The sequence below is a fragment of the Pleurodeles waltl genome, chromosome 4_1, assembly GCF_031143425.1.
Source record: "Pleurodeles waltl isolate 20211129_DDA chromosome 4_1, aPleWal1.hap1.20221129, whole genome shotgun sequence".
Classification (NCBI taxonomy): domain Eukaryota; kingdom Metazoa; phylum Chordata; class Amphibia; order Caudata; family Salamandridae; genus Pleurodeles; species Pleurodeles waltl.
The window spans coordinates 389376694-389401210 of NC_090442.1; the positions used below are offsets into that span (position 1 = coordinate 389376694).

The following is a 24517-nucleotide window of genomic DNA, read 5'->3' on the forward strand; positions in this document are numbered from 1 at the left end:
GTGGTCTTATTTATTCAGGCCCTAGATGAGACATGCAGTGGCATGTAGACTGACCTACCACTCTACATGGGCCTTATATGTAAATTAAATATGCCAAACCAGTACATGCCAATTCAATCATGTTTTAGGGAGTGAGCGTAAGCACTTTCGCACTGGTTGACAGTGGTAAAGTGCACAGGCCAATAAGCAAAAATCCAGCAAAAAGTTAAAGGATGAAGGCAAAAAGCTGGGGGTTACCCTGTAGCTATTTCCAGCATCTAACAGGCATGGCAAGGGGATGTCCCAGTTCTGCCTTCGTGGCTCTGACAGGCCCATGATCATGCGTTTGAGGGAGTTTTTGAACCTAACTACAACCGACACTCCTTCCACATGGCCGTTCTTGGGGTTCATCGTGAGCCAGCTCCAGTAGGAAGGTCCTGTAGCACTAGAGGATCACCAACATGTATTGTCCCAGGCACTGGAACCTTAGGCTTGTTATGCAGGATAAAACTCTCCCAGTAGATCCGGTGATCACCAGAGGTGTTGCTAGCTGCCTGTGCCTTGGCACTTCATCTGTGCCTTGGAGAACTCCTCCCTGGTGAGACCCCCTTCCCGCTGCCAGTTAGCTAGCTCCTGTAGGTTTCCTATTGTGGCAATATCCCAACCTTTATGTTCTGGGGCTTCCCCTTAAGGTTCAGCCTCCTTCCTGATCATGTGAGTTTTAGGATTGTGTTTCCTGTGCTCCTTGCCCTCTCTGTTTTTGGCAGGCATCGGGCCATTCTTCCAGGATCCAGGTCCTCCTGACTACCCTGTCGGGCTGTCATGGTCCATATGGTCAGACACACCGCCTCGGGCAAACATAACATCCCCAAGTGCGACTTGAGCACCACCTCTTTCAGATGGTGTGCTCCAGGTCATTGCCAAGCAGACAATCCACATGCATGGATGGACTCGCACCTACCCTCAAGGAACCTGAGATCTCTCCCACTCAAATGAAACCAAAGCCATAGTGACTCTCTTGGTTGTCAGCTGCAACAACTTAGTGGAATATATGAGAGCCTACCTGCTCTGATGTCAACAGATGACATCTGACATTTGTCATGCTGGTTCCAGTGTCTCTCAAAGCCTGCACCCTCTGCCCATTGATGGTGTCCCACTGCCTGTATTTCCTAGTATTGTGAGTTCTCTGCACAATCTCTCTGTCACCCTGGGACATTAATGTAACCTCTATGCTATCTCCCTCCCACCACAATCACTATCTCCTCCCCTAGTGCTACACTAGCCTACACCTGTGACTTCCCAACTCTTTCACCCTTGTGGTGAACCTCCCACTCCCCCCCCCACCCCCCCCACCACCAAGATACCTTCTTGTGAACCCTGGTCCTGACCCAGCGGTCCACTTCCTTAGCAAGCTCCCTGGAGTCTGAGAGATTACTGTCATTCAGGTGTCGGCGAAAAACAAAGACTGAACATGTGCTCCTTTGTAATCAAATTGTACAGCCACTGATAATCCTTTACTTCACTGCCCTTCATCCATCCAGTGCCTTGCAAAAGGAATCTACACAATCCACCCCAATCTGCTGGGTCAGTTTCTAACTGTCCCTAAAGTTCTACATAAACATCTCTGGAGTAAGGCCATACTTGCTGACAAGAGCATCCTTCAAGGGGGGAGAGAGGGTGGAGGATGATGGGAATACCTCACCCTGTCCTGCTTCTCTAGAGCTTGTAGGGTGTCCCTTCCCTTCCAAACTACCCCCCCCCCCCCCCAACCCTGCTCCGGTATCATGTGCATCTGTAAAGTCACCTCATATGCTTCAAACCACTTGTCAATATCATCCCACACAACAAAGTCGGTCACCAGTCCTTTGGGAAAGTGGACCATCCTGCCTCCAGAGGAGGCTGCAGGTGTGCTGCCACCAGTAATGCTCAACTCTCCCTTCCTAGCTTTGAGGTTCAGCTCCTTGAGGCTCCTTTCATGAGACAGTTGCTATAAGGCCAGTTTCTCCTCCATGTTCAGTTTCTTTTCCTCCATCCTGAGTTTGGCCATCTCCAACCTGAATTTTTTTGCCTTCCTGTTGGCCAGCATCTCTGGGGACAGGCTTGGAAAGGAATGCTGCTCCATGCTGTGGCAGGGAGCTCCAAATCATAGGGTACTTCCACCCCTTCGGTAGACTGCTGCCTGTCACAATTGGCATCCAAATCCTCTCCTTGCCGGCCCACATCATTATCTCCTTCTGTTACTGTAGCCAGTGAATGGTGGACTTCTACCCAGGCCCTGAGCAGCTTTTGCAGCTCCACCTTCCTGGTGGTGGCCTTTGTTTTGAGGTACCCTCTTCTTACAGAACTCCTTGAGCTTGGCCAAAGTGTAAAACTCAATATTAGCTAACTCAAATTCCACAATTGTAGAGGTGGATTAAGACACAGCCGTCAAATAAAATTTAGAAAAAAACAGTCAGGAAGAATATAAATTTGAATTGGTCTCAGATATGGGATGGTAGTGTACATAAAATCATTGTATAGCACTGCACAAACACACGTCCAAATCCTCACTGCTGGTCACCTATGTGAGAAATTGGGTTGTTGGTCAACGGGTGCGATCCCTGGTCATGCAGCAACCAAAATCCTTGTCACAGTGAGGCACAAGCCAACCCTAAATTACCATGTGCTCAACCCTTTGGTAGCTTGGCACAAGAGAAGTCCGGCTTAAATTAGAAGCAATGTGTCGAGTATTTGTGCAACACTTCAAACATTAATAAAGTAACACCACCACACTAAAAGGATCCCACACCAGGTTAGGAAAATATAGTAAACTTAGTAAATAAAAAGAAGACCACAACAACAAAAATTCAATCAGTAGAACAGGAGATATTCAATTTTAAAGATTTTATTGAAAATGTCACCAAAAAGCACAAAGCACCAGCTGTTGCCATCTGGTTGGACTGGGCCAGGGCAATGTCACAAGTTCAGGCTTACAGAGATGGAGCATGGGCTGCCTACAGGAACCCAGTTAGCCTAGCTGAACAGAGTGACTTAAATTCTAGTTTGCAAAGTAATGTGAGGATCTACATCAAAGGTACATTGCGCAGCCAAAGAGATGCATAGGTTCTGAGGTGCAGTGAGACTGTGGCGCAAGTGCCTGCGTCATCGAGGATCCAGTCAATGGGACGGACTTGCGATGTTAAGTCCAGCATTGTGGATGTGGCACACAGCTGGGGTGATGAGTAAGTTCTGAAGAGCTGCAATGCAGAGGCTGGTGCCGTCATTGAGGCAGCTGTCACGGAGGGATATGAGGGCCTGTGCCGAGGATATGTTGTGCAGTCTGGACGATGCAGCGGTTCCAAAGAGCTGCAATGCAATAGGGATTTTTTTGGTGGGTCTAATCAGTGCAGCAGCTGCCATGTATCTGTTCTGCTCTGGTTTGTACCTCACAGCAGAGGAGATGCTTTGGTTCAGATGCATCCATAGAGACTGGCAGAGCACATCAAGCCTACTTCCATGGATCTAGGACTGGGGTGGCCTCACTTGGGAGGGTACTCACAGATAGAGTCCAGGTGCAGTTGCAGGGTTGTTGGAAACCTGTTATGTCCCTCAGATCAGGAGGCCCGCCCAGTAGCCCTTGGAGCCACTCTGGGTTCGCGGTTCAGGAGATGCAGGTATAGTCATCTTCGCCCAGGCAGGAGTGTAGCAGTCAACAGGTCGGCACAGCAGGGCAGCAGTTCCTACAGAGGAACAGTCCCGCAGAGTGGCCTTGTAACAGCACAGCAGTCCTTCCTGGCAGAGAATCTACAGGTCCAGAAGTGTATAGAAGAGTTGGTGTCTAAGGTCCTTCTTTTATACACAGTAGTGCCTTTGAAGTGGGGAGAAGCTTCTACAGGCTTGCTTTTGAAGTTCAGAGGTACCTGCCATCCTGACCTTAGCTGTAGACTACAGGGGTTATGTCACCCTTTGTATGGGCCCAACTCCTCCCCCTCATCCTGCCAGTGATGACCCATCCAATTGCACGTAACATCCCATTATCTGGCTGCCTAGGGGGAATACACAAAGCCCAGCTGTCACCGATACCCAGTCATGTGACTCAGAGGCAGGATACAGGAACAAAATGGCTGAGGTAAGAAAATGCCAACTTTCTAAAAGCGGCATTTCCAGAATTGTGATTTAAAATTCGATTTATCATAAGTTAGGAATTTAAATTGTGATTCCAGAGACACCAGACATGAAGGGGTTACACTTGGAAAATGTAATAACGTAACTCCAATATTATCCTATGGGAGAAAAAGTACGTGCAGTAGTGAAAAAGGAATTTGAGTTTTTCACTGCCAGGGCATGTAAAACCTAAACACACATGACCTACTTTTTAAATACATTGCACCTTGCCCTCTGGGCTCTCCAGGGCCTACACTAAGGGTGACTTATATGTGTTAAAAAGGAATGTCTGGGCCTAGCAAACGGTTTAGCATGCCAGGTCCAAATTGCAGAATAAAACTTCACACACAGGCTGCAATGGCAGCCCTGAGACATTTTTAGAGTGCTATTTACGTTGGTAGCACAATCTGTGCCAGAGGCTCACTAGTAGCATTTAATTAACAGACCCAGGGCACAGGAAGTGCCACTTTAGTAAGGACTTGCAGGTAAATCAAAAATGCCAATTGGGTATAAGCCAATGCTACCATGTTTTGGAGAAGGAGCACAAGCACTTTAGCGTGTGCAGAGTTTTAAGTCCCTCAGAAACGAAGTCCGCACAAACAGGAGGTCTGAAGGCAAAAGGTTAGGGGAAAACTGTGCCACGAACGCCAGGTCTAACAATAACTGTACCAGTCTGAGGTTAAAAGAACAAAAATGGGCGGTGTTGATGTATAAAAATAAATATTAAAATGTTGCACCCATTACATTGAATTGCTATCAGCTTTTAACTGATTGCTGAATCAATTCTATCCAAATTAAAAGCAGTGTGCTCAAATATTTCCAACTTGACTGGCACAGAAGAATTGCATTTGATATTCAGGTCAAAAAATACATTGATCAGTTAGTAGTGGTAGTAATTCCATAGTTTTGATCCAGGAAAGGGAAACCTGTCACCTAGGTGCACAATGTATTAGTCATCAATCCCATTGGTATTTCAGTTAGAGGATTTTTTGTGTAAATTTCATATCTCAGTTTTCATTCATCACATCTTCTTGTCACCCCACAACCCCCCCACCCCCCCCCCCTCCCCCCCCCTACACTGTGAGAACCTCCTGCCTGATCTCCATTGGTGAATGTACTCATTTGAGCCCACTGAACGGCCAGAGCTGATGGTCACTGTGTGAAAATCGCAATTTCAGTCCGGGAATTCTGCACAGCATTTTATCACCCCCCCACACACACACACACACACACACACACCTCCCCCCCCAATCCCCAGTTTGTGTCCACGTGCACATCTGTCTACAAGGCTGTCGGAAGCCGTCTGGATGTGCTTGGAAGCCACTTGGAAGGTGGAACCTACGCTTTCGTCTGAGTTTCGTTTTCATTGTCCCAAACCCCCAGACACACTTTCCCCTGCTGCATGGTGTTTGTAGGGCTCTCCTGTCTGCTTGTACCTGGAGTTGCTTCACTTGTCTCAGAGAGAGAGAGAATGAGAGAATTCTTAGAAACCAGCAAAGATAATAAAAGTGTTTAAGGAGCGGTGGAAACGTGTCTGATAATCTGTTTCTTAAGGACTAAGGGCCAGATGTAGCAAAGGGTTTTTTCCCATTCTGTGTCAATGGGAAAATGTGTTCGTACATATGGCCTTTAGTGCTGCATTAAGGTATACATTACGTGAATCCTGGATATCAACACTAGAGGACTGTGGATGATTAAATACCAGTAGACATTTAACAGGGCGGTGGTGTGCTCTGCTTGGTGATTTGTGTCCTTTTAGGAGGTCTTTTTGTGAAGCATTTCACAGTGATTGTTTGTTCTGTTTTTCAGTCTGCCTGAAAGGCTTACGTGGTGAGGTACGAGCAGTAGCTGATCTTGAGTTTTGAGCAACAAAGTCAGATGAAAAGCTACTTATGTGGCCGTTATCAGACTATTAATTTGTTTGGATGTACATATTAAAGATGTTCCTATCTCTCGTCATGTGTTCGTACAGCGAGAATTCTCTGCATCACAGCTAAATTTTAATTTATAAGTCTTCACTCTTGTTTTGGAGATTATGGTGTTATGGACTAATGCTATTTATGTTTTTTACATCCTCCAATTTTGGTCTTTTATTGATACATTGTTATGGGGGCAAGATTAACTGACAGCCAATTTATTTTTTTTAGCTTGTTTCCAACTAATGAAAATTAGCTCCCATCTGATGAGCGAGCAAAATATTTTTGATTACTTTTTTCTAAAAAAAAAAAAAAAAATCTGCCTAATGGAATTACAATTTCTGCTGCAACTCAAATCAACGGAGGACGGCGTCCTCCCTGTTCTCACTCAGTCTTTCAGTTTGTTTTCTAGATTTTTAAACTTGTCATATGCACTGCATTATTGTACGATATGCTGACGTCACATAAGGTCTGTAACCACTCACATAATGTCTATCTGGTGAACTTCAAAATGTCTAGTGGCAACAAATGCTTGCATAGAAGAATGCGTTTCAGTGCTTGCTTGCTCCTTTACCTCCAGTCCTGCAGACGTTTTCTCTTATTCACCATAAGTTGCTTTGTTTACTTGTGACGCTTTTTAATTATTCTATAGTGTCCTGCTCGGTTCAACAAGCTGCATGATCTGGAAGGCCAGCAAGATCTCATTTAACTCAAGTTATCTTCTGAATAAATAGATATTTGATTCCATTGAAATTGTCTTATCCAAAATACTGTCATAAAGATAGTCAAACGATTCTGAAATGTACTACGGGGTCGTGAGACTGAGTGCGCTGTCCCAGGACTTGAGCAGCTGCTTCTGATGTGTGTGTGTGGTACTCCTGCTTAATGCGCCCTGTGCTCCCAGGACGGACGGCTGGTAGAATGAGCGAGTTGGCACTAACCAGGGAGAACCTTCCTGGCTGGGGTTCCTTATTTCTCAAGATTGCTTATTTTCCTTAACCTTTGACCCAAAATAATCATAGCGTTTGGTTTGATGTTTAGTGCTCAGTGTCATCTGTGGTATGAATCATCCCCAGTAGTGTGTTGTGTGGCAGTCTGGGAATTTTGTCAGCAAGAGCGGAGGTGCAGGATGCGCTGTCGAAACTAGGAATCTGTGTGGCGGACAGGAACCGAAAGACTTGAGACGAGCAATAACATAGACCATCTGATGGTCACAGATAATGAGGGCCACTAAGAAGAACATTTCAGTTAGGTGTAAAGACGCTTCTATTTCTAATCCTTTACTGCAAGACGGATGATACTGAGGATGAACCTGAGGGATGGAATGCTACAGCATAAAACTGGATAAAATAATATTTCTCTGGTACATTCCAGTAACATACCTACGTTTATTTTTGAGTGATGGCACCTTCATAATGGGCATTATGATAATGTCATTATGTTCATATGTTCTTTAGTAGTAGCCGCCCCCCAATGCCCCTCTAAATAACACCTTTGATCTTTGTATTTAACTAGTACTTCTTGCCACATATACAAAGAAGGATCTCTTGTTAGGCTGGTCTTAACGGCACATCAGTATGAAGACTTTTTATTACCAACTTAAAATGCACAGAGTGGGCTTTGGCTCCACACAGAGGAGCATTCCTCTTTCAGTTCAGGTTATTTACTGTTTGATGTATGTTTTCACTTCCTATGGGATGACCGTCTCAAAATAACACTGACTTATACATTATATTTTATTTTACTAAGCATTGTGTACAGAAAACATTCCTTTTTTTTTTTTCCACTATCAGTTTTTTCTGTTCTAGTCTACAATTGCATGCAAGTCTCTCTCTTACAGACTCATGCACATATATATTTACGTATACATGTAAACCCACACATTAACCCCTTCTGTGCCGGGGACGTAATGGTTACGTCCACCGGCACAGTGCTGCTGTGCAGAGGATGTAACCATTACGTCCTCGGCCTGGAGCTCGGAGGGGGCACTAGCGCTCCCTCCATGGGCTTCCCTTCCACCCCCCCCCAAGGCAGGGATGAAAGGGAAAGCCCTTCCCCTTCCATCCCTGACCCTCCCTAACCCCCCCCCAGTGACGTCTGATGACGTCAGCACGCGATCGTGCGTTGACCTCATGAGAGGCCACTTCCCCATCCAGCGATCGGAAGAGAAATGCTCAGCATTTCTCTTCCAATCATGTGATGGGGGCCTGAGAGGCTTCAAAGGGAAGGAAAGGAATTTTCTTCCCTTTGAAGTCTCTCAGAGCATTTCAGAAGCCGGACCGTGAAGCGATCTGGCTTCTGAAATGCCAACTAGACACCACAGATTTATTTTACAATGAGAAATTGGCATAAGGGGAGCGTCCCCTTGGGCAAGGGTCGCTCCCCAGGGGGGCAATTTTTTTTCAAGGCCTTTTCTGCCCCCTCCCTGGGGGCAGATCGGCCTATTGTTATTAGGCCGATCTGCCCCTGGGGGATAGAAACCTCTAGGCGCCAGGGATCATTTTTTTATTATCTATTTATTTATTTATTTTTTAGAGGTGAGGAGCGACCCCTTAGGCAAGGGTCGCTCCCCTAGGGGGCAAATTATATTTAGGCCATTTCTGCCAGATCGGCCTAGTTTTATGAAGCCAATCTGCCCTCAAGGGGGGCAGAAACCACTAGACACCAGGGAGCTTTTTTAATGTGAATTCACGCAAGGGGAGTGACCCCTTAGGCAAGGGTCGGCCCCCGGGGAGGGGGCAAATTCATTTCAGGGCATTGCTGCCCCACCCGGGGGCAGATCGGCCTATTGTTATTAGGCCGATCTGTCCCCAGGGGGGACAGACATCTCTAGGCGACACAGATCATTTTTTTTTTTTTTTGAGGTGGGGAGCGACCCTTTAGGCAAGAGTCGCTCCCCTGGGGGGCAAATTGTATTTAGACCATTTCTGTCCCACTTGGGGGCAGATTGACTGATTTTTATATAGGCCAATCTGCCCCCAAGGGGGGCAGAAACCACTAGGCACCAGGGATTTTTTTTTGCCCCAATTTCACGCAAGTGGGGCGACCCCTTAGGCAAGGGTCACTCGCCTGGGGGGGGCAAATTTATTTTAGGCCATTTCTTCTCCCCTTGGGGGCAGATCGACATATTTCTATTATGCCGATCTGCCCCTGGAGGTGGGGGTAGAAACCACTTAGGCACCAGGGATTGGTGTGTGTGTGTGTGTGTACACGTGTTTTCTTTAGGGGGGTAGCCCCTTGGATAAGGGTTGCTCCCCATGGGGGCGCATTACTGTTGGCCATATTGGCCTATTTTTGAAAGACCCATCTGCCCCCAAGGGGGGGCAGAAAGCCCACTAGAAACGAGGGAAGTTTTTTTTCCCAAAATAAGAGGGTGGGGGCCATAGCCCCACCCGAAAAAAATGGGGCCAAGGTTGGGCAGATGAGGCAAATACCTCTGATCCACACCCCAGGGGGGGGGGGCGGGCAGAAAGTCTACTAGATGCCAGGGAATTAAAAAAATAAAAAAATAGTGGGGTGGTGGCAACCAACCAATATGGGCCTGGTTATGCCCCCCACCCCAACTGAAGGGGGTAACAGTCTTTCAGCTCTCCCCCGCATACTAAAACATCTTATCCCACGGCAAGCAAGAGGACATTTGATAATTTTGCATGTTTGGTTTTACATTTGGGCCATGAGAGCTTGGCTAACTCTCAAAATTGTCCCACTTGGAATGGTGAGGGCTGCTCTTTATGGACTTTGGGACCCTGCCATATAGAAAAATCCACAAGACCTAGACAGATCTGAAAACTAAACATCTGGGTGATTCCAGGGTGGTGTGTTTCACCTGCACCCCACACCATTTTCTTACCCACAATGCCCTGCAAACCTCCAACTTTGCTGGAAATCACACATTTTTCCCACATTTTTGTGAGGGAATCTGCAGGAATCCACAAAATTCCTACCACCCAGCATTGTCTCATCTATACCGATAAAAATTCTGCTGCACTTGTCAGCCTAAAAATATTATTTTTCAAACTGTCCTTTTGGACCCCCTTTGTTTCCCCTTAATTTTGACATGTTTTTGGCTCTTCCCTCTCACAAGCACTTGGCCCAGCTACACAAATGATGTATCATTTTTACCGGGAGACTGAGGGGAACGTTGGGTGGTATGAAATTTGTCCTGGTGCGGTGATCCTGCACAGAAATGTGGGAAAATGTAATTTTTTGTTTTAGCTAAATTTGAGGTTTGCTGAAGATTCTGGGTAAGAAAACAGTGGGGAATCCACGCAGTCACACCTCCCTGGACCCCTCGGTGTCTAGTTTTCAGTATTGTCTGGGTTTGGTAGGTGTCCCTAGATGGCTGCTGAGCCCAGGACCAAAAACGCAGGTCCCCCAGCCCGCAAAAACAAGTTGTTTTGTATTTGATCATTTTGATGTGTCCAGATAGTGTTTTGGGGCATTTCCTTTCGCGGGCAGTAGGCCTACCCACAAAAGTGAGGCACCATTTTTATCGGGAGACTTGGGGGAACACTGAGTGAAAGGACATTTTTGGCTCCTCTCAGATTCCTGAACTTTGTCACCTAAATGAGAGGAAAAAGTGTTTTTTTTTTGGCCAAATTTTGAGGTTTGCAAAGCATTCTGGGTAACAGAACTTGGTCAGAGCCCCACAAGTCACCTCATCTTTGATGCCCCTAGGTGTCTAGTTTTCAAAACTGCACAGGTTTGCTAGGTTTCCCTAGGTGCCGGCTGAGCTAGAGGCCAAAATCCACAGCTAGGCACTTTGCAAAAAACAGCTCTGTTTTCTTTGGGAAAATGTGATGTGTCCACGTTGTGTTTTGGGGCATTTCCTGTCACGGGCGCTAGGCCTACCCACACAAGTGAGGTACCATTTTTATCGGGAGACTTGGGGGAACGCTGGGTGGAAGGAAATTTGTGGCTCCTCTCTGATTCCAGAACTTTGTCAACGAAATGAGAAGAAAGTGTTTTTGTTGGCCAAATTTTGAGGCCTGCAAAGGATTCTGGGTAACAGAACCTGGTCAGAGCCCCACAAGTCACCCTATCTTGGATTCCCCTAGGTATCTTGTTTTAAAAAATGAGCCAGTTTACTAGTTTCCCTACGTGCTGGGTGAGCTAGAGGCCAAAATCTACAGCTAGGCCCTTTGCAAAGGACATGTCACATTTCAATGTAAAAATGTGATGTGTCCATTTTGTGTTTCCTGTCGCGAGCATTAGGCCTACCCACACAAGTGAGGTACCATTTTTATCGGGAGACTTGGGGGAACATAGAATAGCAAAACAAGTGTTATTGCCCCTTGTCTTTCTCTACATTTTTTCCTTCCAAATGAAAGACAGTGTGTAAAAAAGATGTCTATTTGAGAATTGCCATGTAATTCACATGCTAGTATGGGCACCCTGGAATTCAGAGATGTGCAAATAACCACTGCTTCTCAACAGCAGTGGCCATTTTGGAAAGACAAATGTTTTCTTGCTACCTATTTTTTACTTTTTATACTTCAGCAAATTAATTGCTGTGTACCCGGTAGAGAATGAAAACCCATTGCAAGGTGCAGCTCATTTATTGGCCCTGGGTACCAAGGGTTCTTGATGAACCTACAAGCCCTATATATCCCTGCAACCAGAAGAGTCCAGCAGACATAACAGTATATTGATTTAAAAAATCTGACATCTCAGGAAAACGTTAGAGTAAAACGTGGCGAAAAATGGCTGTTTTTTTACCTCAATTTCAATATTCTTTTATTGCAGCTGTTATTTTCTGTAGGAAACTCTTGTAGGAGCTACACAAATGACCTCTTGCTGAATTCAGATTTGTGTCTACTTTTCAGAAATGTTTAGTTTTCTGGGATCAAGCATTGGTTTCTCACCCATTTCTGCCACTAACTGGAAGGCGTCTGAAAGCACAAAAAATAGTAAAAATGGGGTATGTCCCAGTAAAATGTCAAAATTGTGTTGAAAAATTGGGTTTTCTAATTCTAGTCTGCCAGTACCTGAAATCTGGAAAGCTGGTGATTTTACCACTGCAAACCCTTTGTTGATGCCATTTTCAGGGAAACAAACACAAGCCTTCTTCTGTAGTCCTTTTTTCCCATTTTGTTTAAAAAAAAGTCTGGGTACCTCTAGAATCCCTAGGATGTTGGAAAGAAAGGACGCATGGGTAGCTTATGTGGAGAAAAAGTTAGGAGGGCCTAAGCGCGAACTGCCCCAAATAGCCAACAAAAAGGCTCGGCACAGGAGGGGAAAAGGCCTGGCAGCGAAGGGGTTAAAAGCCACGTAAGGCGTGCGGGCAATAAGGGCCAGATGTACGAATGATTTTTCTGGTCGCAAACAGCCCGATTCACAGAATCGGACCGGTTGCGACCAGAAAAATGGCTTTTGATATATACCAAACCCTGTTTGTAATTCGATAGTCTTATTAACGAATCGTAAGTTGGGTTCATGCTTCAGTACTAAGAAAGGGCATGTTTAGGGCGTCCCTTGCAGTGCTATGTGTGAATGTTTTGCGACCAAAGTGCGGTTGAAAAACATTCACCTTTTACCACCAACTTTAAGTTGGTGGTAATCCATTCACAAACGGGAACACACAGGGCCGGCTTTAGCGCTGGTGGTGCGCCAGGTGCAGCAGTCTTTTTTTGGCACCCCGCCAACCCAATGACCACCTCCTCTGTTTCCCTCACTTCCACCCACATCTCTCCTTATCCCCTCTCACATACATTTCATTTTTTTAAAGCACTGGTAAAGACTGGCTTCACTAATCCACTCAGCTATCCACATAAAATATAGTAATGTTCTTTGCATCAGACATATTAACCCTCTGCGCTACTTTATGGGGAGTCAGAAGTGCCACAGGACAAAACACTGATCTCTCTATCTAGCAAGAATATTAATCACAAGAGTTATCTTGACATTGTATTTGCATCCTGAAGGCTGCACACGCAGGGAACGATCCAGCATGTGCTTTTTTTTAAATCGCAAGCTTTGTACGTTATTGCTAAACACTGCGCGACCCTGAGGTCAGTGCCCCTCCCCATCCAGGTCAGCGCCTGGTGCTGCCGCACCGGTCACACCACCTTAAAGCCAGACCTGGGAAGACGTCCGAAGGGGACCCTTTCCCCCTTGAGAATGGTTGTAAAAACATGTTTTAAGAGGAGGCAGCGGTCCCGAGAACCACGGTCTACTCTTGTAAAATGAAAAGAAAACTTTCTTTTTTCTTTTTTAAACATATCCTGTTTTCCTTTAATGAAAATGGATTGCATTAAAGGAAAAAAAAAAAAGATTGCCCATCGCAGTTGGTGGTCTGCTGACCCAAGCAGACCACCATCCCTGTGATTTTAGCGATTCCCAATTGGTCGCAAAGTGAGACCTACCTCATTAATATTCATGAGGTAGGTCTATTTGCGACCCACTGCGACTCGCGCAATGCGTGAAACACATTACTACATGGGTGCTTGCGATTCCCAAAAAGCAGATCGCAAAAATGTGCTATTTGGTAATATCTAACGATTACCTATGTACATCTGGCCCCTATATCCTCCCAAAACTGAATTTATTATGCTACTCAGAAAAGGCAACAGCCACATTGTTTCCACTCTAATAATCACCCAGCTATCCAAGACTAGCTTCATAGCAGAGCCCAACACTACAGTTAAATCAATAGGTTTCACGATTGATTGCAATTTATTTATGATCCACCGTCATCACCAACTTTCATCTACACCAATAAAAAAGATTAAAACACGTTCTGTCCATTATCAATTGAGAACAGCTGCACATGCTCTAATAATATCAAAAACTGACGCAGGCAATGCAGTTTTGGCAGGTTTACCAGCAACCTTCATATCCCCACTAAAAGTAGTCCTTCAAGCAACTGCACATCTCATATCAGAAAACAAAATGTGACCATATCTGTCTAGTCCTAAGATATCTGAATTGGCTTGTTATCAAGGCCAGGATAAGTTTTAAAATATGTTGCCCCACCTGCAATGCTCCTTATCTGCACAAACCCTTATACTAGCTATTCTACAAAGCATTTCCCGAGGCAGAGGACTATCACGAAGCAAAAGCTTGCTCTACCTGGAATCTCTTTAGCACTCAGGGTCAGCCCCATGGAGCTCTTTACCCACTCACTTGAGATTAGCGCTGGACATTTAACATTTGGATAAGGTCTTAAAATACATAGGTACAGGATACACTTCAGAAATCACGATCCTGGAGAATTGAAACCATAAGAGGGTTTCATAAACACTGTCATAAAGAGATAAACCCATCAGCGAATTAATACACGAAATATGTTTCTGTTTACTGTTCGAGGTGAGTGTAATGTAACTGATACCTGTTTATCGTAAATGACTTGAATACCCAACCGTATAAAATGAATAAATACAGGCGTGCACAAATGCAATGCATTAGGACATTAAATCCAGACTCATCAGTTTTGCCAGTGCTTGGTTAAAATGTATTTGAAAAATGTTGTTTAAATGTTTAATGTGTTCTCATTACTCTCCAATTAGAGATGTTGCGCCTTCAGAAGATCCAGGATTCAAGAAGCTTTTCAATGTGTTGGATTAGAAAATAATCATTTTCGTTCACACCCACGATGCTGGTATTCTCCTTTAATAGGTAAGGTTATTTTAAAGACTATCAACTTTATTGGAACTTTTAGTAATCGTTGCAGTTGAATCTTAATGGAGATATCCACCATGTTTTCATAAATAGAACACATATTTGATTATTTTCATATTATGCACATTTGTCTACCAGTGACTGAGAAACAGCAGTGTTTCAGAACCGGTAATCCATCATAATTTTATTCAACACGTCTATTACAGGCTGTGGTTAAAAGGTAGGACATCATTGAATTTCGGGGGTAAAACAAAAGTCAGAAAACATTTTTGAAAACAGGTCCTATTAAAAAAAAAGCTCTCAAGCAGTTCTAAATAATAGTTGAATACTCAGCTACCAGAATTTGTTTTGAAAATACATAGAATTCTAATCATTCATATAAGCAGCCCAACAGAAATGTAATGTTATTTATTGTATTGTGATTGAGGATTTTAATACCAGATTATTTTGTTAGATGTGGTTGGGGATTATTGAAGGCACTGGGGAGGGGTGGCAGGACACCCTGTAATTCATTTATATTGTGGAGGGTAATGCACAGGGCGGTGCAGTGGGTAGCAATACACCAGGTAATTTTTTGATATTAGTTGGAGAGAAGATTTATGCTGAGAGCTGGGGTTGTTTGCAGAAAGCCAGGTTGTGTACGTCTGTCCCATTTGCTCTCTACCACTGCTTTTTTGAGTGGAGGAAGAGGGTGTGGAATGGCAATACATAATATAACAAGCATTTGCAATACAACGGGTCTCGCATTTCTCAGAGTTAGATCTATTAGCAGTTGTAAACGCCCAACCGGACTTTTCTTGCCACATTAAATGGAAAAAAAGAGCGCGCTCGCGCTGCTACAGTTCACTTGTTGTGAAACCTATCGGAAAAAGTGCTATTATCTACGTAACCGGCAAAAGTGCAATTAACTATGTAACAGGGTCGACGGCATGCAAAGCGCTTGACTTCTGCCCAGCGAGATCGCGCTGCGAAAAAAGAGAGAAAGTAGTCCACAAACCGGACGTAAAACAGCGAGCCTTGTATGTTTTCAGTACTTGGTCGCTGAGCTCGAGGAGGGCTAACCACCAGAAAAGGCATGACGTATGCATGCCTTCCACTAATGAAAGAAAGCAGATTTTAACAGGCAAGCCCACGAACCAATGAAAGACACTGACGTGACATGGACTGAGCTCCGAGCCCTTTTCTATTTACTAAAGTGTCTCGAGTGAAACGCGGGTGCATGCGTCTCAGGCTCGACCCTAAAAATGTACATCAGTGACTGAAAATAAAGGGTATGTTTTTTCACTTCAGGATTCTGACAAATACCCCCTCAAGATTTGTTTTTGTGTCTATTTGATGTCACCCAGCCCTTCGGTAAAAACGTAATTATTCATTGTTACTTCTATAATTCCTTTTGTTACTTGTGGCTCTGATTTAGAACCAGTAGCATGAGTACTGCATTCTGAATCCAGTTATTCACTGCTCCTACATCACAGCAGCAGGCAGGAACGTTTTTTTTTGTTTTACCTCTGTTGTGATGTCACAAGGAGTTCTAGGTTATGGTGGCAGGGCTCACAAAGAACTTGTCAGTGTGACTCTTGCTCTTTGAAAACCACAAAACAATACAGGCAGGGGAGTGGTTCAGACATACATTCCGTTATTCTACTGGATTGAACTTTTGGAACAAATTGCAGTGTACTGCGGTACATACACAACCAATTGATGATGATTGATCCATACGGGGAAGCACTGGATATTGTTTTTTTAAGAAGTAAAAATTGTTTGTCTCCTGTTTTTTGTGCAAGGAATAAGTGCAAGTTTAAAAATAAAAAACAAACATTGGAGCCATTCAACGGCTGCGATTGCGCTGGCAGCACAAAGAAAAGACTGGACATAGAGATTTATGATGGTAAGAAGGCAGCTGAATGTTACAGCTGTGTTTATGCTTTCTCTTGGCCTCTCACGAAGTGTTTACATTAGAGTTTGGAAGACCGTTTTTCCAGCACACCATCTTCTGGATGTCAGCGACTGCTTGCGCACATTGTTCTGAGCATCCTTGCGGTCGTACGCAGGTCACGTCATCAGTTGTACACAAGGTTAAACGACGTGACCTTGTGTGATGGACATATTGGATTGGCTATGGATCGCGCTGTGCTAGAGCACAGCAATGCGTGGCAACAGATTATAATGTATTGCATCGGCAGGGAAGCTGACTTCAAAATTATGCCAAAATGACTTCGGTACTGACACTAAACGGCAGAGGAGATTTGGGAAACTTTGTAATGTATGTTTAATGTACTTCGAGTTTTTGGCACATAAATTGCAGCATTTTAAAGGCTATAGCAAACAAATACTGCACATTACAAGGAATAGTAAAGACTTGACTGAACAAGTGCCTCAACAGAATTTTTGCATCAGTCATGCTTTTTGGGCGTTTGGGTCAGAACCTTCCATTAAGAGGTTTGAATGGAAGGACCACTTTGTGAATTTATATGGAATCCATTGATGAAACCAACGATTTGTCTGCTGAACAGAATATAAAATCCTTTTGAATTCACTTGGTCCACATAGACTAAAAACCGAAAGCCTAAATTGGCAGTGAGTGGTGCCATTAATCTTTCAGATGCTGCTATAAGGGATCTTGATAATACTTTACACCAAAAGTTTGTATACAAATAATCAGATATAACTTCTTACCTGAAGGAAGAATGAACCTGCTGATGAATTGGTGCCAGATCTAAAGCCTTGCTATTGACTACAAATATGGAGCATTACATGATGATTTAATCAGAGACCATGTTAAGCACGCTAGTAACCCTGTTATTCAAGAACAATTATAGGTTAGTGGTGGCTTACCTCTTGATGACGTTTTAGCTAATGTAAGGAAAGCGAGATATCTGGTATGTGTGCATGTGTTTTAGCATAGGATGATGGGGAGTATGACACTGTTTTGAAAATGGATGAATCTAGTGAAAAGGAGGGTAGCGGATGTTTCTGTTGTGTGACAAGGAGCATTTGCTTTACAGTAAACCTTGCCCTGCACTGAAACAAACTTGTAGCAATTGTAAGGCCATTATGCTACAGTTTTCAGCAAAAATAAAAATAGGTTAAGTGTGTATCAGGATTCCAAGAATTCAAATGAGTATGATTCTGACAATAAAGCTGAAAAGTCCACTAATCTTTTGAGTTTGGAAAGTAAATTAGTTCTGAACATTAATGATAATACGCCAGAAAACAAAACCAGGATGTAACATGACAATTAGCCGCATTTTAGTCAACATTTATGCTGATTCTGGTTTGTCAATTGTGAACGAAAACATGTGGACAGATACATTTGTTAACAAAATTGGTCCACAACTTTTAGAACCTGAGTTACATCCTGAGGGATACCGTGGAGAAAATTAAATATATTGAGATGTAGATGGTTTACTTTAAGGCTCAAAAACAGAAGTGTAAGGGGGAAATTAACTGTTGCTGAGAATATTCCTCCTGTTATGGGATGGCTGGATCAAAGTAATTTACATATTATACTTGATCCCAATAGTGATTAGAAAGTTTTGGTCGTGTATGAGAGGGTCAAAATTGGAATTGAGATGTTGAAGAAATTTCCAGGAGTTTTCAGTAAGACACAGCGGGTAATTTGAAGGGTTTTGAATATAAATTTATTTTGAAGGATAATGCAAATCCAAAAATCCACAAAGTGTGATATATTCCAATAAAGGTGAGGGAGGATGTTTCCAAAGAATTGGAAAAGTTTACTGTAACTAATGTGGTAGAATCTGTGGAAGCCTCAGAGGGGATTACTCCCTTGGTGGTGGAGCAGTGCAGCAATGGAAAGATCCATCTTGGTGGGGATTTACGCCATGTGAGCAATAACATTGTGACAGATCGCTTTCCGTTACCTAATATCAACGAAATGGTAATGTGTTTGAAAGGTGCAAATTCAGGACCATTGGTTTGTCATCTGCGTACCACCAGAATTTTTTGGCGCCAGACTCCAGGAAGTACTCGACATTCATAACACCTTTTGGGAACTTCCTGTTCAAAAGAATGCCATTTGAGTTGGTTTCAGCTGTTTCTGTTTTCCAGAGGCTTATGCACATTTTATTCAGAAAGGAACAAGGTGCAGTATTTTGCCAGGTTGACACCTTGGTTTTTGGAAAAAACAAGGATGCTCATGATGTCAGACTGCAAAAAGTGTCGGGAAGTCTGGAGAAGTATGGTCTAAATGCAATTCCCTAAGTGCATGTTTGCAGAAAATAATGTGACCTACTTGGGGCTTGTAATTAGGGATAGTGGAGTGAAACCTAAACCAGCTCTGATATGGCACTAGAGAAAACCCCTGCCCTTATTAACAAGGAAGAGATTGGCTCGTTATTGGGAACAGCAGAATACTGTGCAAAGTTTGGTCCTAGGTTTGCAGAAGAAACCTTCCACATGAGGCAATTGTTAAAGAACAAGACCAAGTTTGAATGTTCACCGCAGTGCAAAAAGGATCTCCAAAGACTCAAACAGGATATTGTTAATGTCTCCATATTGAATAGTTTTGATCCAAAGTTGGGACAATCATATCACCACTTGTAGGAAACAGGCACTTATTCCAGTTACCCCCCCAACACACTTTTTACCTGATAGTGATGTTCACTTGACTTAGAGTGTACTAGAATCCTGCTAACCAGCCCTCAGCACCTGTGTTCTTTCTCTAAAAATGTACCAGTGTTTCCCCAATTGGCACACCTCTGGCACTTCGATAAGTCTCTTGTAAAAGGTACCAGTAGTACCAAGGGCCCTATGACCAGGGAGGGTCACTAAAGGCTGCAACATGGGTTATGCCACCCTAAGGGACCCCTCACCAAACACATGCACACTGCCATTGCAGATTGTGTGTGTTGTTGGGGAGAAAAAGGCAAAGTCAACATGGCATCCCCCTCAGGGTTCCATGCCCACAAAACACTATCTGTGGCATAGGTAATTCACCCCTCTAGAAGGTCTTACAGCCCTAAGGCAGGGTGTACTATACCACAGGTGAGGGCATAGCTGCATGAGCAATATGCCCCTACAGTGTCTAAGTCCATTCTTAGAAATTGTAAGTGCAGTGTGGCCATGTTAAGTAAATGGTCTGGGAGTTTGTAATTCCGAACTTCACAGTTCCATAATGGCTTCACTGAAAACTGGGAAGTTTGGTATCAAACGTCTCAGCACAATAAACCCCCACTGATGCCAGTGTGGGATTTATTAAACAATGCACACAGAGGGCATCTTAGAGAAGCCCCCTGTATTTTACCCAATCCTCTATTGTAGGAATTGCTGGTCTGTGCCAGCCTGCCACTAGCAGACAAGTTTCTGACGACCTAATGGGGTGAGGGCCTTTGTGCTCTCTCAGGCCAGAAACAAAGCCTGCTCTGGCTGGAGGTGCTTCACACCTCCCCCTGCAGGAACTTTAACACCTGACAGTGAGCCTCAAAGGCTCAAGACTTGTGTTACCGAACCCCAGTGTACTCCAGCTAGTGGTGATGCCGCCTCCAAAACAAAGCCCCACTTTTGGTGGCCAGTTCGGCGGGAAGCTTAAGAAAAACAAGGAGGAGTGACCACTTCAGCTGAAACCACCCCTAAGGTTTCCAGAGCGGAAGTGCCCCCCCGCAGAATCCTCCATCTTTGTTTGGAGGACAGGGACCAATAGGATTAGGAATGTGCCCCTCCTCTGCAGAGGGAGTGGACACAAGAAGGGTGTAGCCACCCTCAGGGACAGTAGCCATTGCCTACTTCTCTCTGACCCCTGTAATGCCCCTAAATCTTGTACTAAAGAGCTTCCCTGAAGCCTGCTCACCACATTCCGGGCATCCTGAGAAGAAGGGCTGCTTAGCTGGAAATCCCAGCAGAGTAGAAGGAAGACAACTGCTTTGGCCCCAGCCCTACCAGCCTGTCTCCTGCTTCAAAGAACCTGCAAAAGAACAGCGACTCATCCAGCGGCACCAGCAACCTCTGCCACGCTCCAGAAGACTACCCTGCACCCAAAAGGACCAAGAACTCCCAAGGACAGCGGCCATGACGAGAAAACCCAACAACCAAGGACTCCCCCCTCACTCCGAGAAGTTTGGACCACTCTGCACCCGACGCCCACGGCCTTTGTCCAGGTGGTCCACCAAAGTAGAGAGGATCCCAAGGCGATTGTGAGCAGGTGTCCACCCTGGGTTGACCTCTCCACCCCTCCACGACGACACCTGCAGAGGGAATCCCGAGGCTCCCCCTGACCGCGAAACTCCAGACAAAGATATCCGACGCCTAAAGACACACTGCAACCGCAGCCCCTAGGCCTTGGAGAACCCGACCTCTGGTGCAGCAACGTTCAGCCTGTGGTCTGCCCAAGACGACCCCCTGGACCAGCATTGGAAGCCCAACGTCCTGTTTGCACCCTGCACCTGGCCGCCACTGTGCAACTGAGGGTGTATTTTGTGCCTACTTGTGGCCCCTCCAGTGCTCCTCTAATCCCCCCCGGTCTGCCCTCCAAGCCGTGGGTACTTAGCCGCAGGCAGACCTGATTCAGAGTACCCCATCTCCATAGGTGCCCACATTAAATTTGCACCCTGCCAGCCGTGTGTTGCTGGTGGTGGGTGTTTGGTGTTAATTTGAACCCCAACCTGTGGACTTCCTAAAACCCGGAGACTGAATCTGTAAGTGTTGTACTTACCTGCTAATCGAACTAGCATTGCTTCCCCCAGGAACTGTTTCTGAAAATTCCAGTGTCCATTTTTAAAACCGATTATTGCCAATTATTCTAAAACTGTATAACTTATTGATTTCAAACAAAGTACTGTTGATACATGTGTGAAATACGAATATATTGAAGTACTTACCTGCAACTTGAATCTTGTGGTTCTAAAAATAAATTAAGAAAATATAGATTTGTATATAAAAACCATTGTTCTGGAGTTAAGTCACTGAGTGTTTGCTTCTTCCTTTATCTGTGTGTGTACAACAAATGCTTTGCACTACCCTCTGATAAGCCTAACTGCTCGACCACACTACCACAAAATATAGCATTAGTGTTATCTATTTTAGCCTCTGTTAAGCCTTTGAGAAACCCCTGGACTCTGTGCACACTATATCTCATTTTGATAGTATATACAGAGCCAGCTTCCTACACCACTGATGCAAGTAATGGATTAGGGGCAGTTCTAACATAGAAAGATCCTTAAGGGAAGGGGACAGTAATTACATTTGATTCTAGATTCTTGTCACCATCTGAGGAGAAATATTCTGTCATTGAAAAAGAGGCCTTAGTGTGTGCATGGCCCTAAGATCACTTTAGGACCTTTATATGGGGGAAGCCTTTAGGTGTTCCATGTGATCATAAGCCTTTGGTGATATTGTTGACAACAGAAGGAACCTGGGTGCATCTGCCAGGATTGTTAGGTTGTCTACGTACATGCATGACTATATTTATATATTGGAGAATATGCCTGGAAGGGATAACATAGTGGTGGGCTGTCTTTCCCATTTGCCTGCTCAGTTAGTAGAGTGCCATGATGATGTGTAAAACAATTTTCAGGTGGCGTTTGTACATGATATAGGTACACCTGCAATTAAGAAGAATTAGTGAACTTGAGGGCATAGTAAAGACAGTATTTTGCAGCACCTGTTGATGTTTATTCATAGTGGCTAGCCAAAGAGAGAACATCTCCACAATGATTTGAAAGAGTACCAGAAAGACGCATTTAAACTTTCTGCTGAGAATTGGTTAGTTATAAGGGGGAAATAATTGTACCTCCTGTTGGGTTGGTGAGCTAATAATTTGTATCATGATGGCCACTTTGGAGTGATTAGAACATAATCTGTTGTCAATAAATTATTTTGGTGGCCTGGTGTTGACTCTGCTGTTGAGAGATTTCCTAGGAAATGTACTAGCTATTCTTCCACTGGCAAATCTTTACATCCCTTGAAACTGCCTATAAATGATTGCTCTATTCCCAAATCTTTACATTCCTTGAAACTGCCTATGAGTGATTTCTGTATTCCTAAGCAGCCTTGGGAATTCATAGCTATTGATTTTGTGGGATGGTAGGGGAGTTGCATAAGTATCTAGGGGGCCACTTACTGACATTGTGGTTAGAGTTGATACTGAAGTGAGGTTCTTGGATAACATTTTTATGTCTGAGGGAATTCCACCGAATATTGTAAGTGATAATGGTGTGCAATTCTTGTCTAAAAGATCTAAAGAATATTTTGATAGAATTGAGACTAAGTCTTTCTAGCAATGGCATAAGTGAGAGATTTATTCAAGTAATCAAAGGGGTCATTTAATCAGCAGTTGCTAGTAACAGTGATAGGGAAGTACAAGTTCTGAAGGCAGCTTGGACCTACAGAGTACTATATAATGTTATCACAGAATTTTCAGTCTTTGCTCACAAGAGCAAGGACTATGAGGACAAAGTATAATCCTTGATGCTTGTGCGGTACCCATGTGGAGCACTGGTCACTAGAATTGGTGCAGGAAAAGTTGGCAAATTTTCATAAGAAAGCGGACTTATATTATCATACTAAGTATGGAGTGAAACCCACTTTCCTAAAGATAGGTGATTGGGTAAGAACTAAAAAAAACTTTTAAGGTGCTTAAAGGTAAGAGTCAAGTTTATGATTCCAAGGAAGAGTGGAAGTGTTGCAAAGTACAGTAAGAGTGAGCAGTGGTTAGGTATGGAATTTGAATAGGGTTGCCTTAGGATCACAGGAGTTGCGGAGATGTTTGAGGTGTCACTAATAGTGGTAATCAGTGGTTTGACTCGAAGATAAGTTGTTTTTTTCAACGAGTTGGATGTCCATCTTGGTAGTACATGTGAATCAGGTGTTGGTGTTTTTGATGAGGTGGTGATTTCTGGTCAGGAGAATGCAAGAGTTGGTGATGTAGGTACTGTAGGTGATGATTTGGGAAGTGTGGAGGAACTGGAGTGTACAAGGAATAAGAGAAAGAAAGAAGACTACCCAGGTGGTTAAATGATTATTGCATAGATGGAAAAGAGTGTGAAAATGGTTGTGGAGTAGTTTGAGTTGCGGGGATGGTTGAGTGTAATATGAACGACTGAGTTTATATGGGTTATTGTGCTTTGTTTTATTGACATGTTTTTGTTTTTAGGAAACGTGTTTGTTATTATGGGAGGACTGTGTTGTGTTGCTTTTATGTAATGAGATTCTATAGAGAATGCCAATGATGCATGGAGTGTTCTGTGGAAGCACAGAACACTGCAGCCAGAGGACCTGTTTGTACTTGCCTTCAGTTATTCTACTGGATTAAACATTTGAAACAAATTGCTGTGTACTGTGGTATATGCACAACAATCTGTTTTAAATATTTGGAAGGGTGCGCTCAAACATTGGTAACTATGAATAAAGGGGATGTTTTTACCTCTGTGTTCTGAGCTGAGTGACCTCATGGACAACTCAAGCTTTGTTCTCAGAAGTCTTTGAAAAGGACTTTATATTTCTATTGATTGTTACACAGAAGCACATTTACTATTATTCTGTTTCAAATAGCCCTAATGCAAAATCAAAATGCAGTTTTTTTTTTTAACTATACACTAATACCAACATGGCCATTGATAAAGATTATTGATCCAATCCATATACTATTGTATGCAGAATTATAAGTTAATGCACACGGAGACACAGAATGTCAGCATGTATGGCCCATCTAACCCGGGGACATAGGTAATAAAGTAATAAAAGTACATGCCATTGATATATGCCTATTGCAGAACCACATAGATTGGTGTTTTGTATGTTTGGTACAGGGTATCCATCTACATTTTCTCTTCGAGAAGAAGTATTTGACAAAATGTGCATCTAGCACTATGTTGTACTCGTAATAATTTTGTGTTGACGAAGGACTT

The 24517-nt window shown here is 43.8% G+C and overlaps 1 protein-coding gene across 2 annotated transcripts in view; it reads left to right on the forward strand.

The window, feature by feature from the left end:
- Positions 1 to 24517, forward strand: part of IRAG2 (inositol 1,4,5-triphosphate receptor associated 2) — an 871311-nt gene that overhangs the window by 601748 nt on the left and 245046 nt on the right. For both annotated transcript variants that reach the window (XM_069228582.1, XM_069228581.1), the window contains exon 22: positions 14546 to 14654. In XM_069228582.1, coding sequence (XP_069084683.1) covers positions 14546 to 14654 — 109 coding nt within the window. The remainder of the gene's footprint in view (positions 1 to 14545; positions 14655 to 24517) is intronic.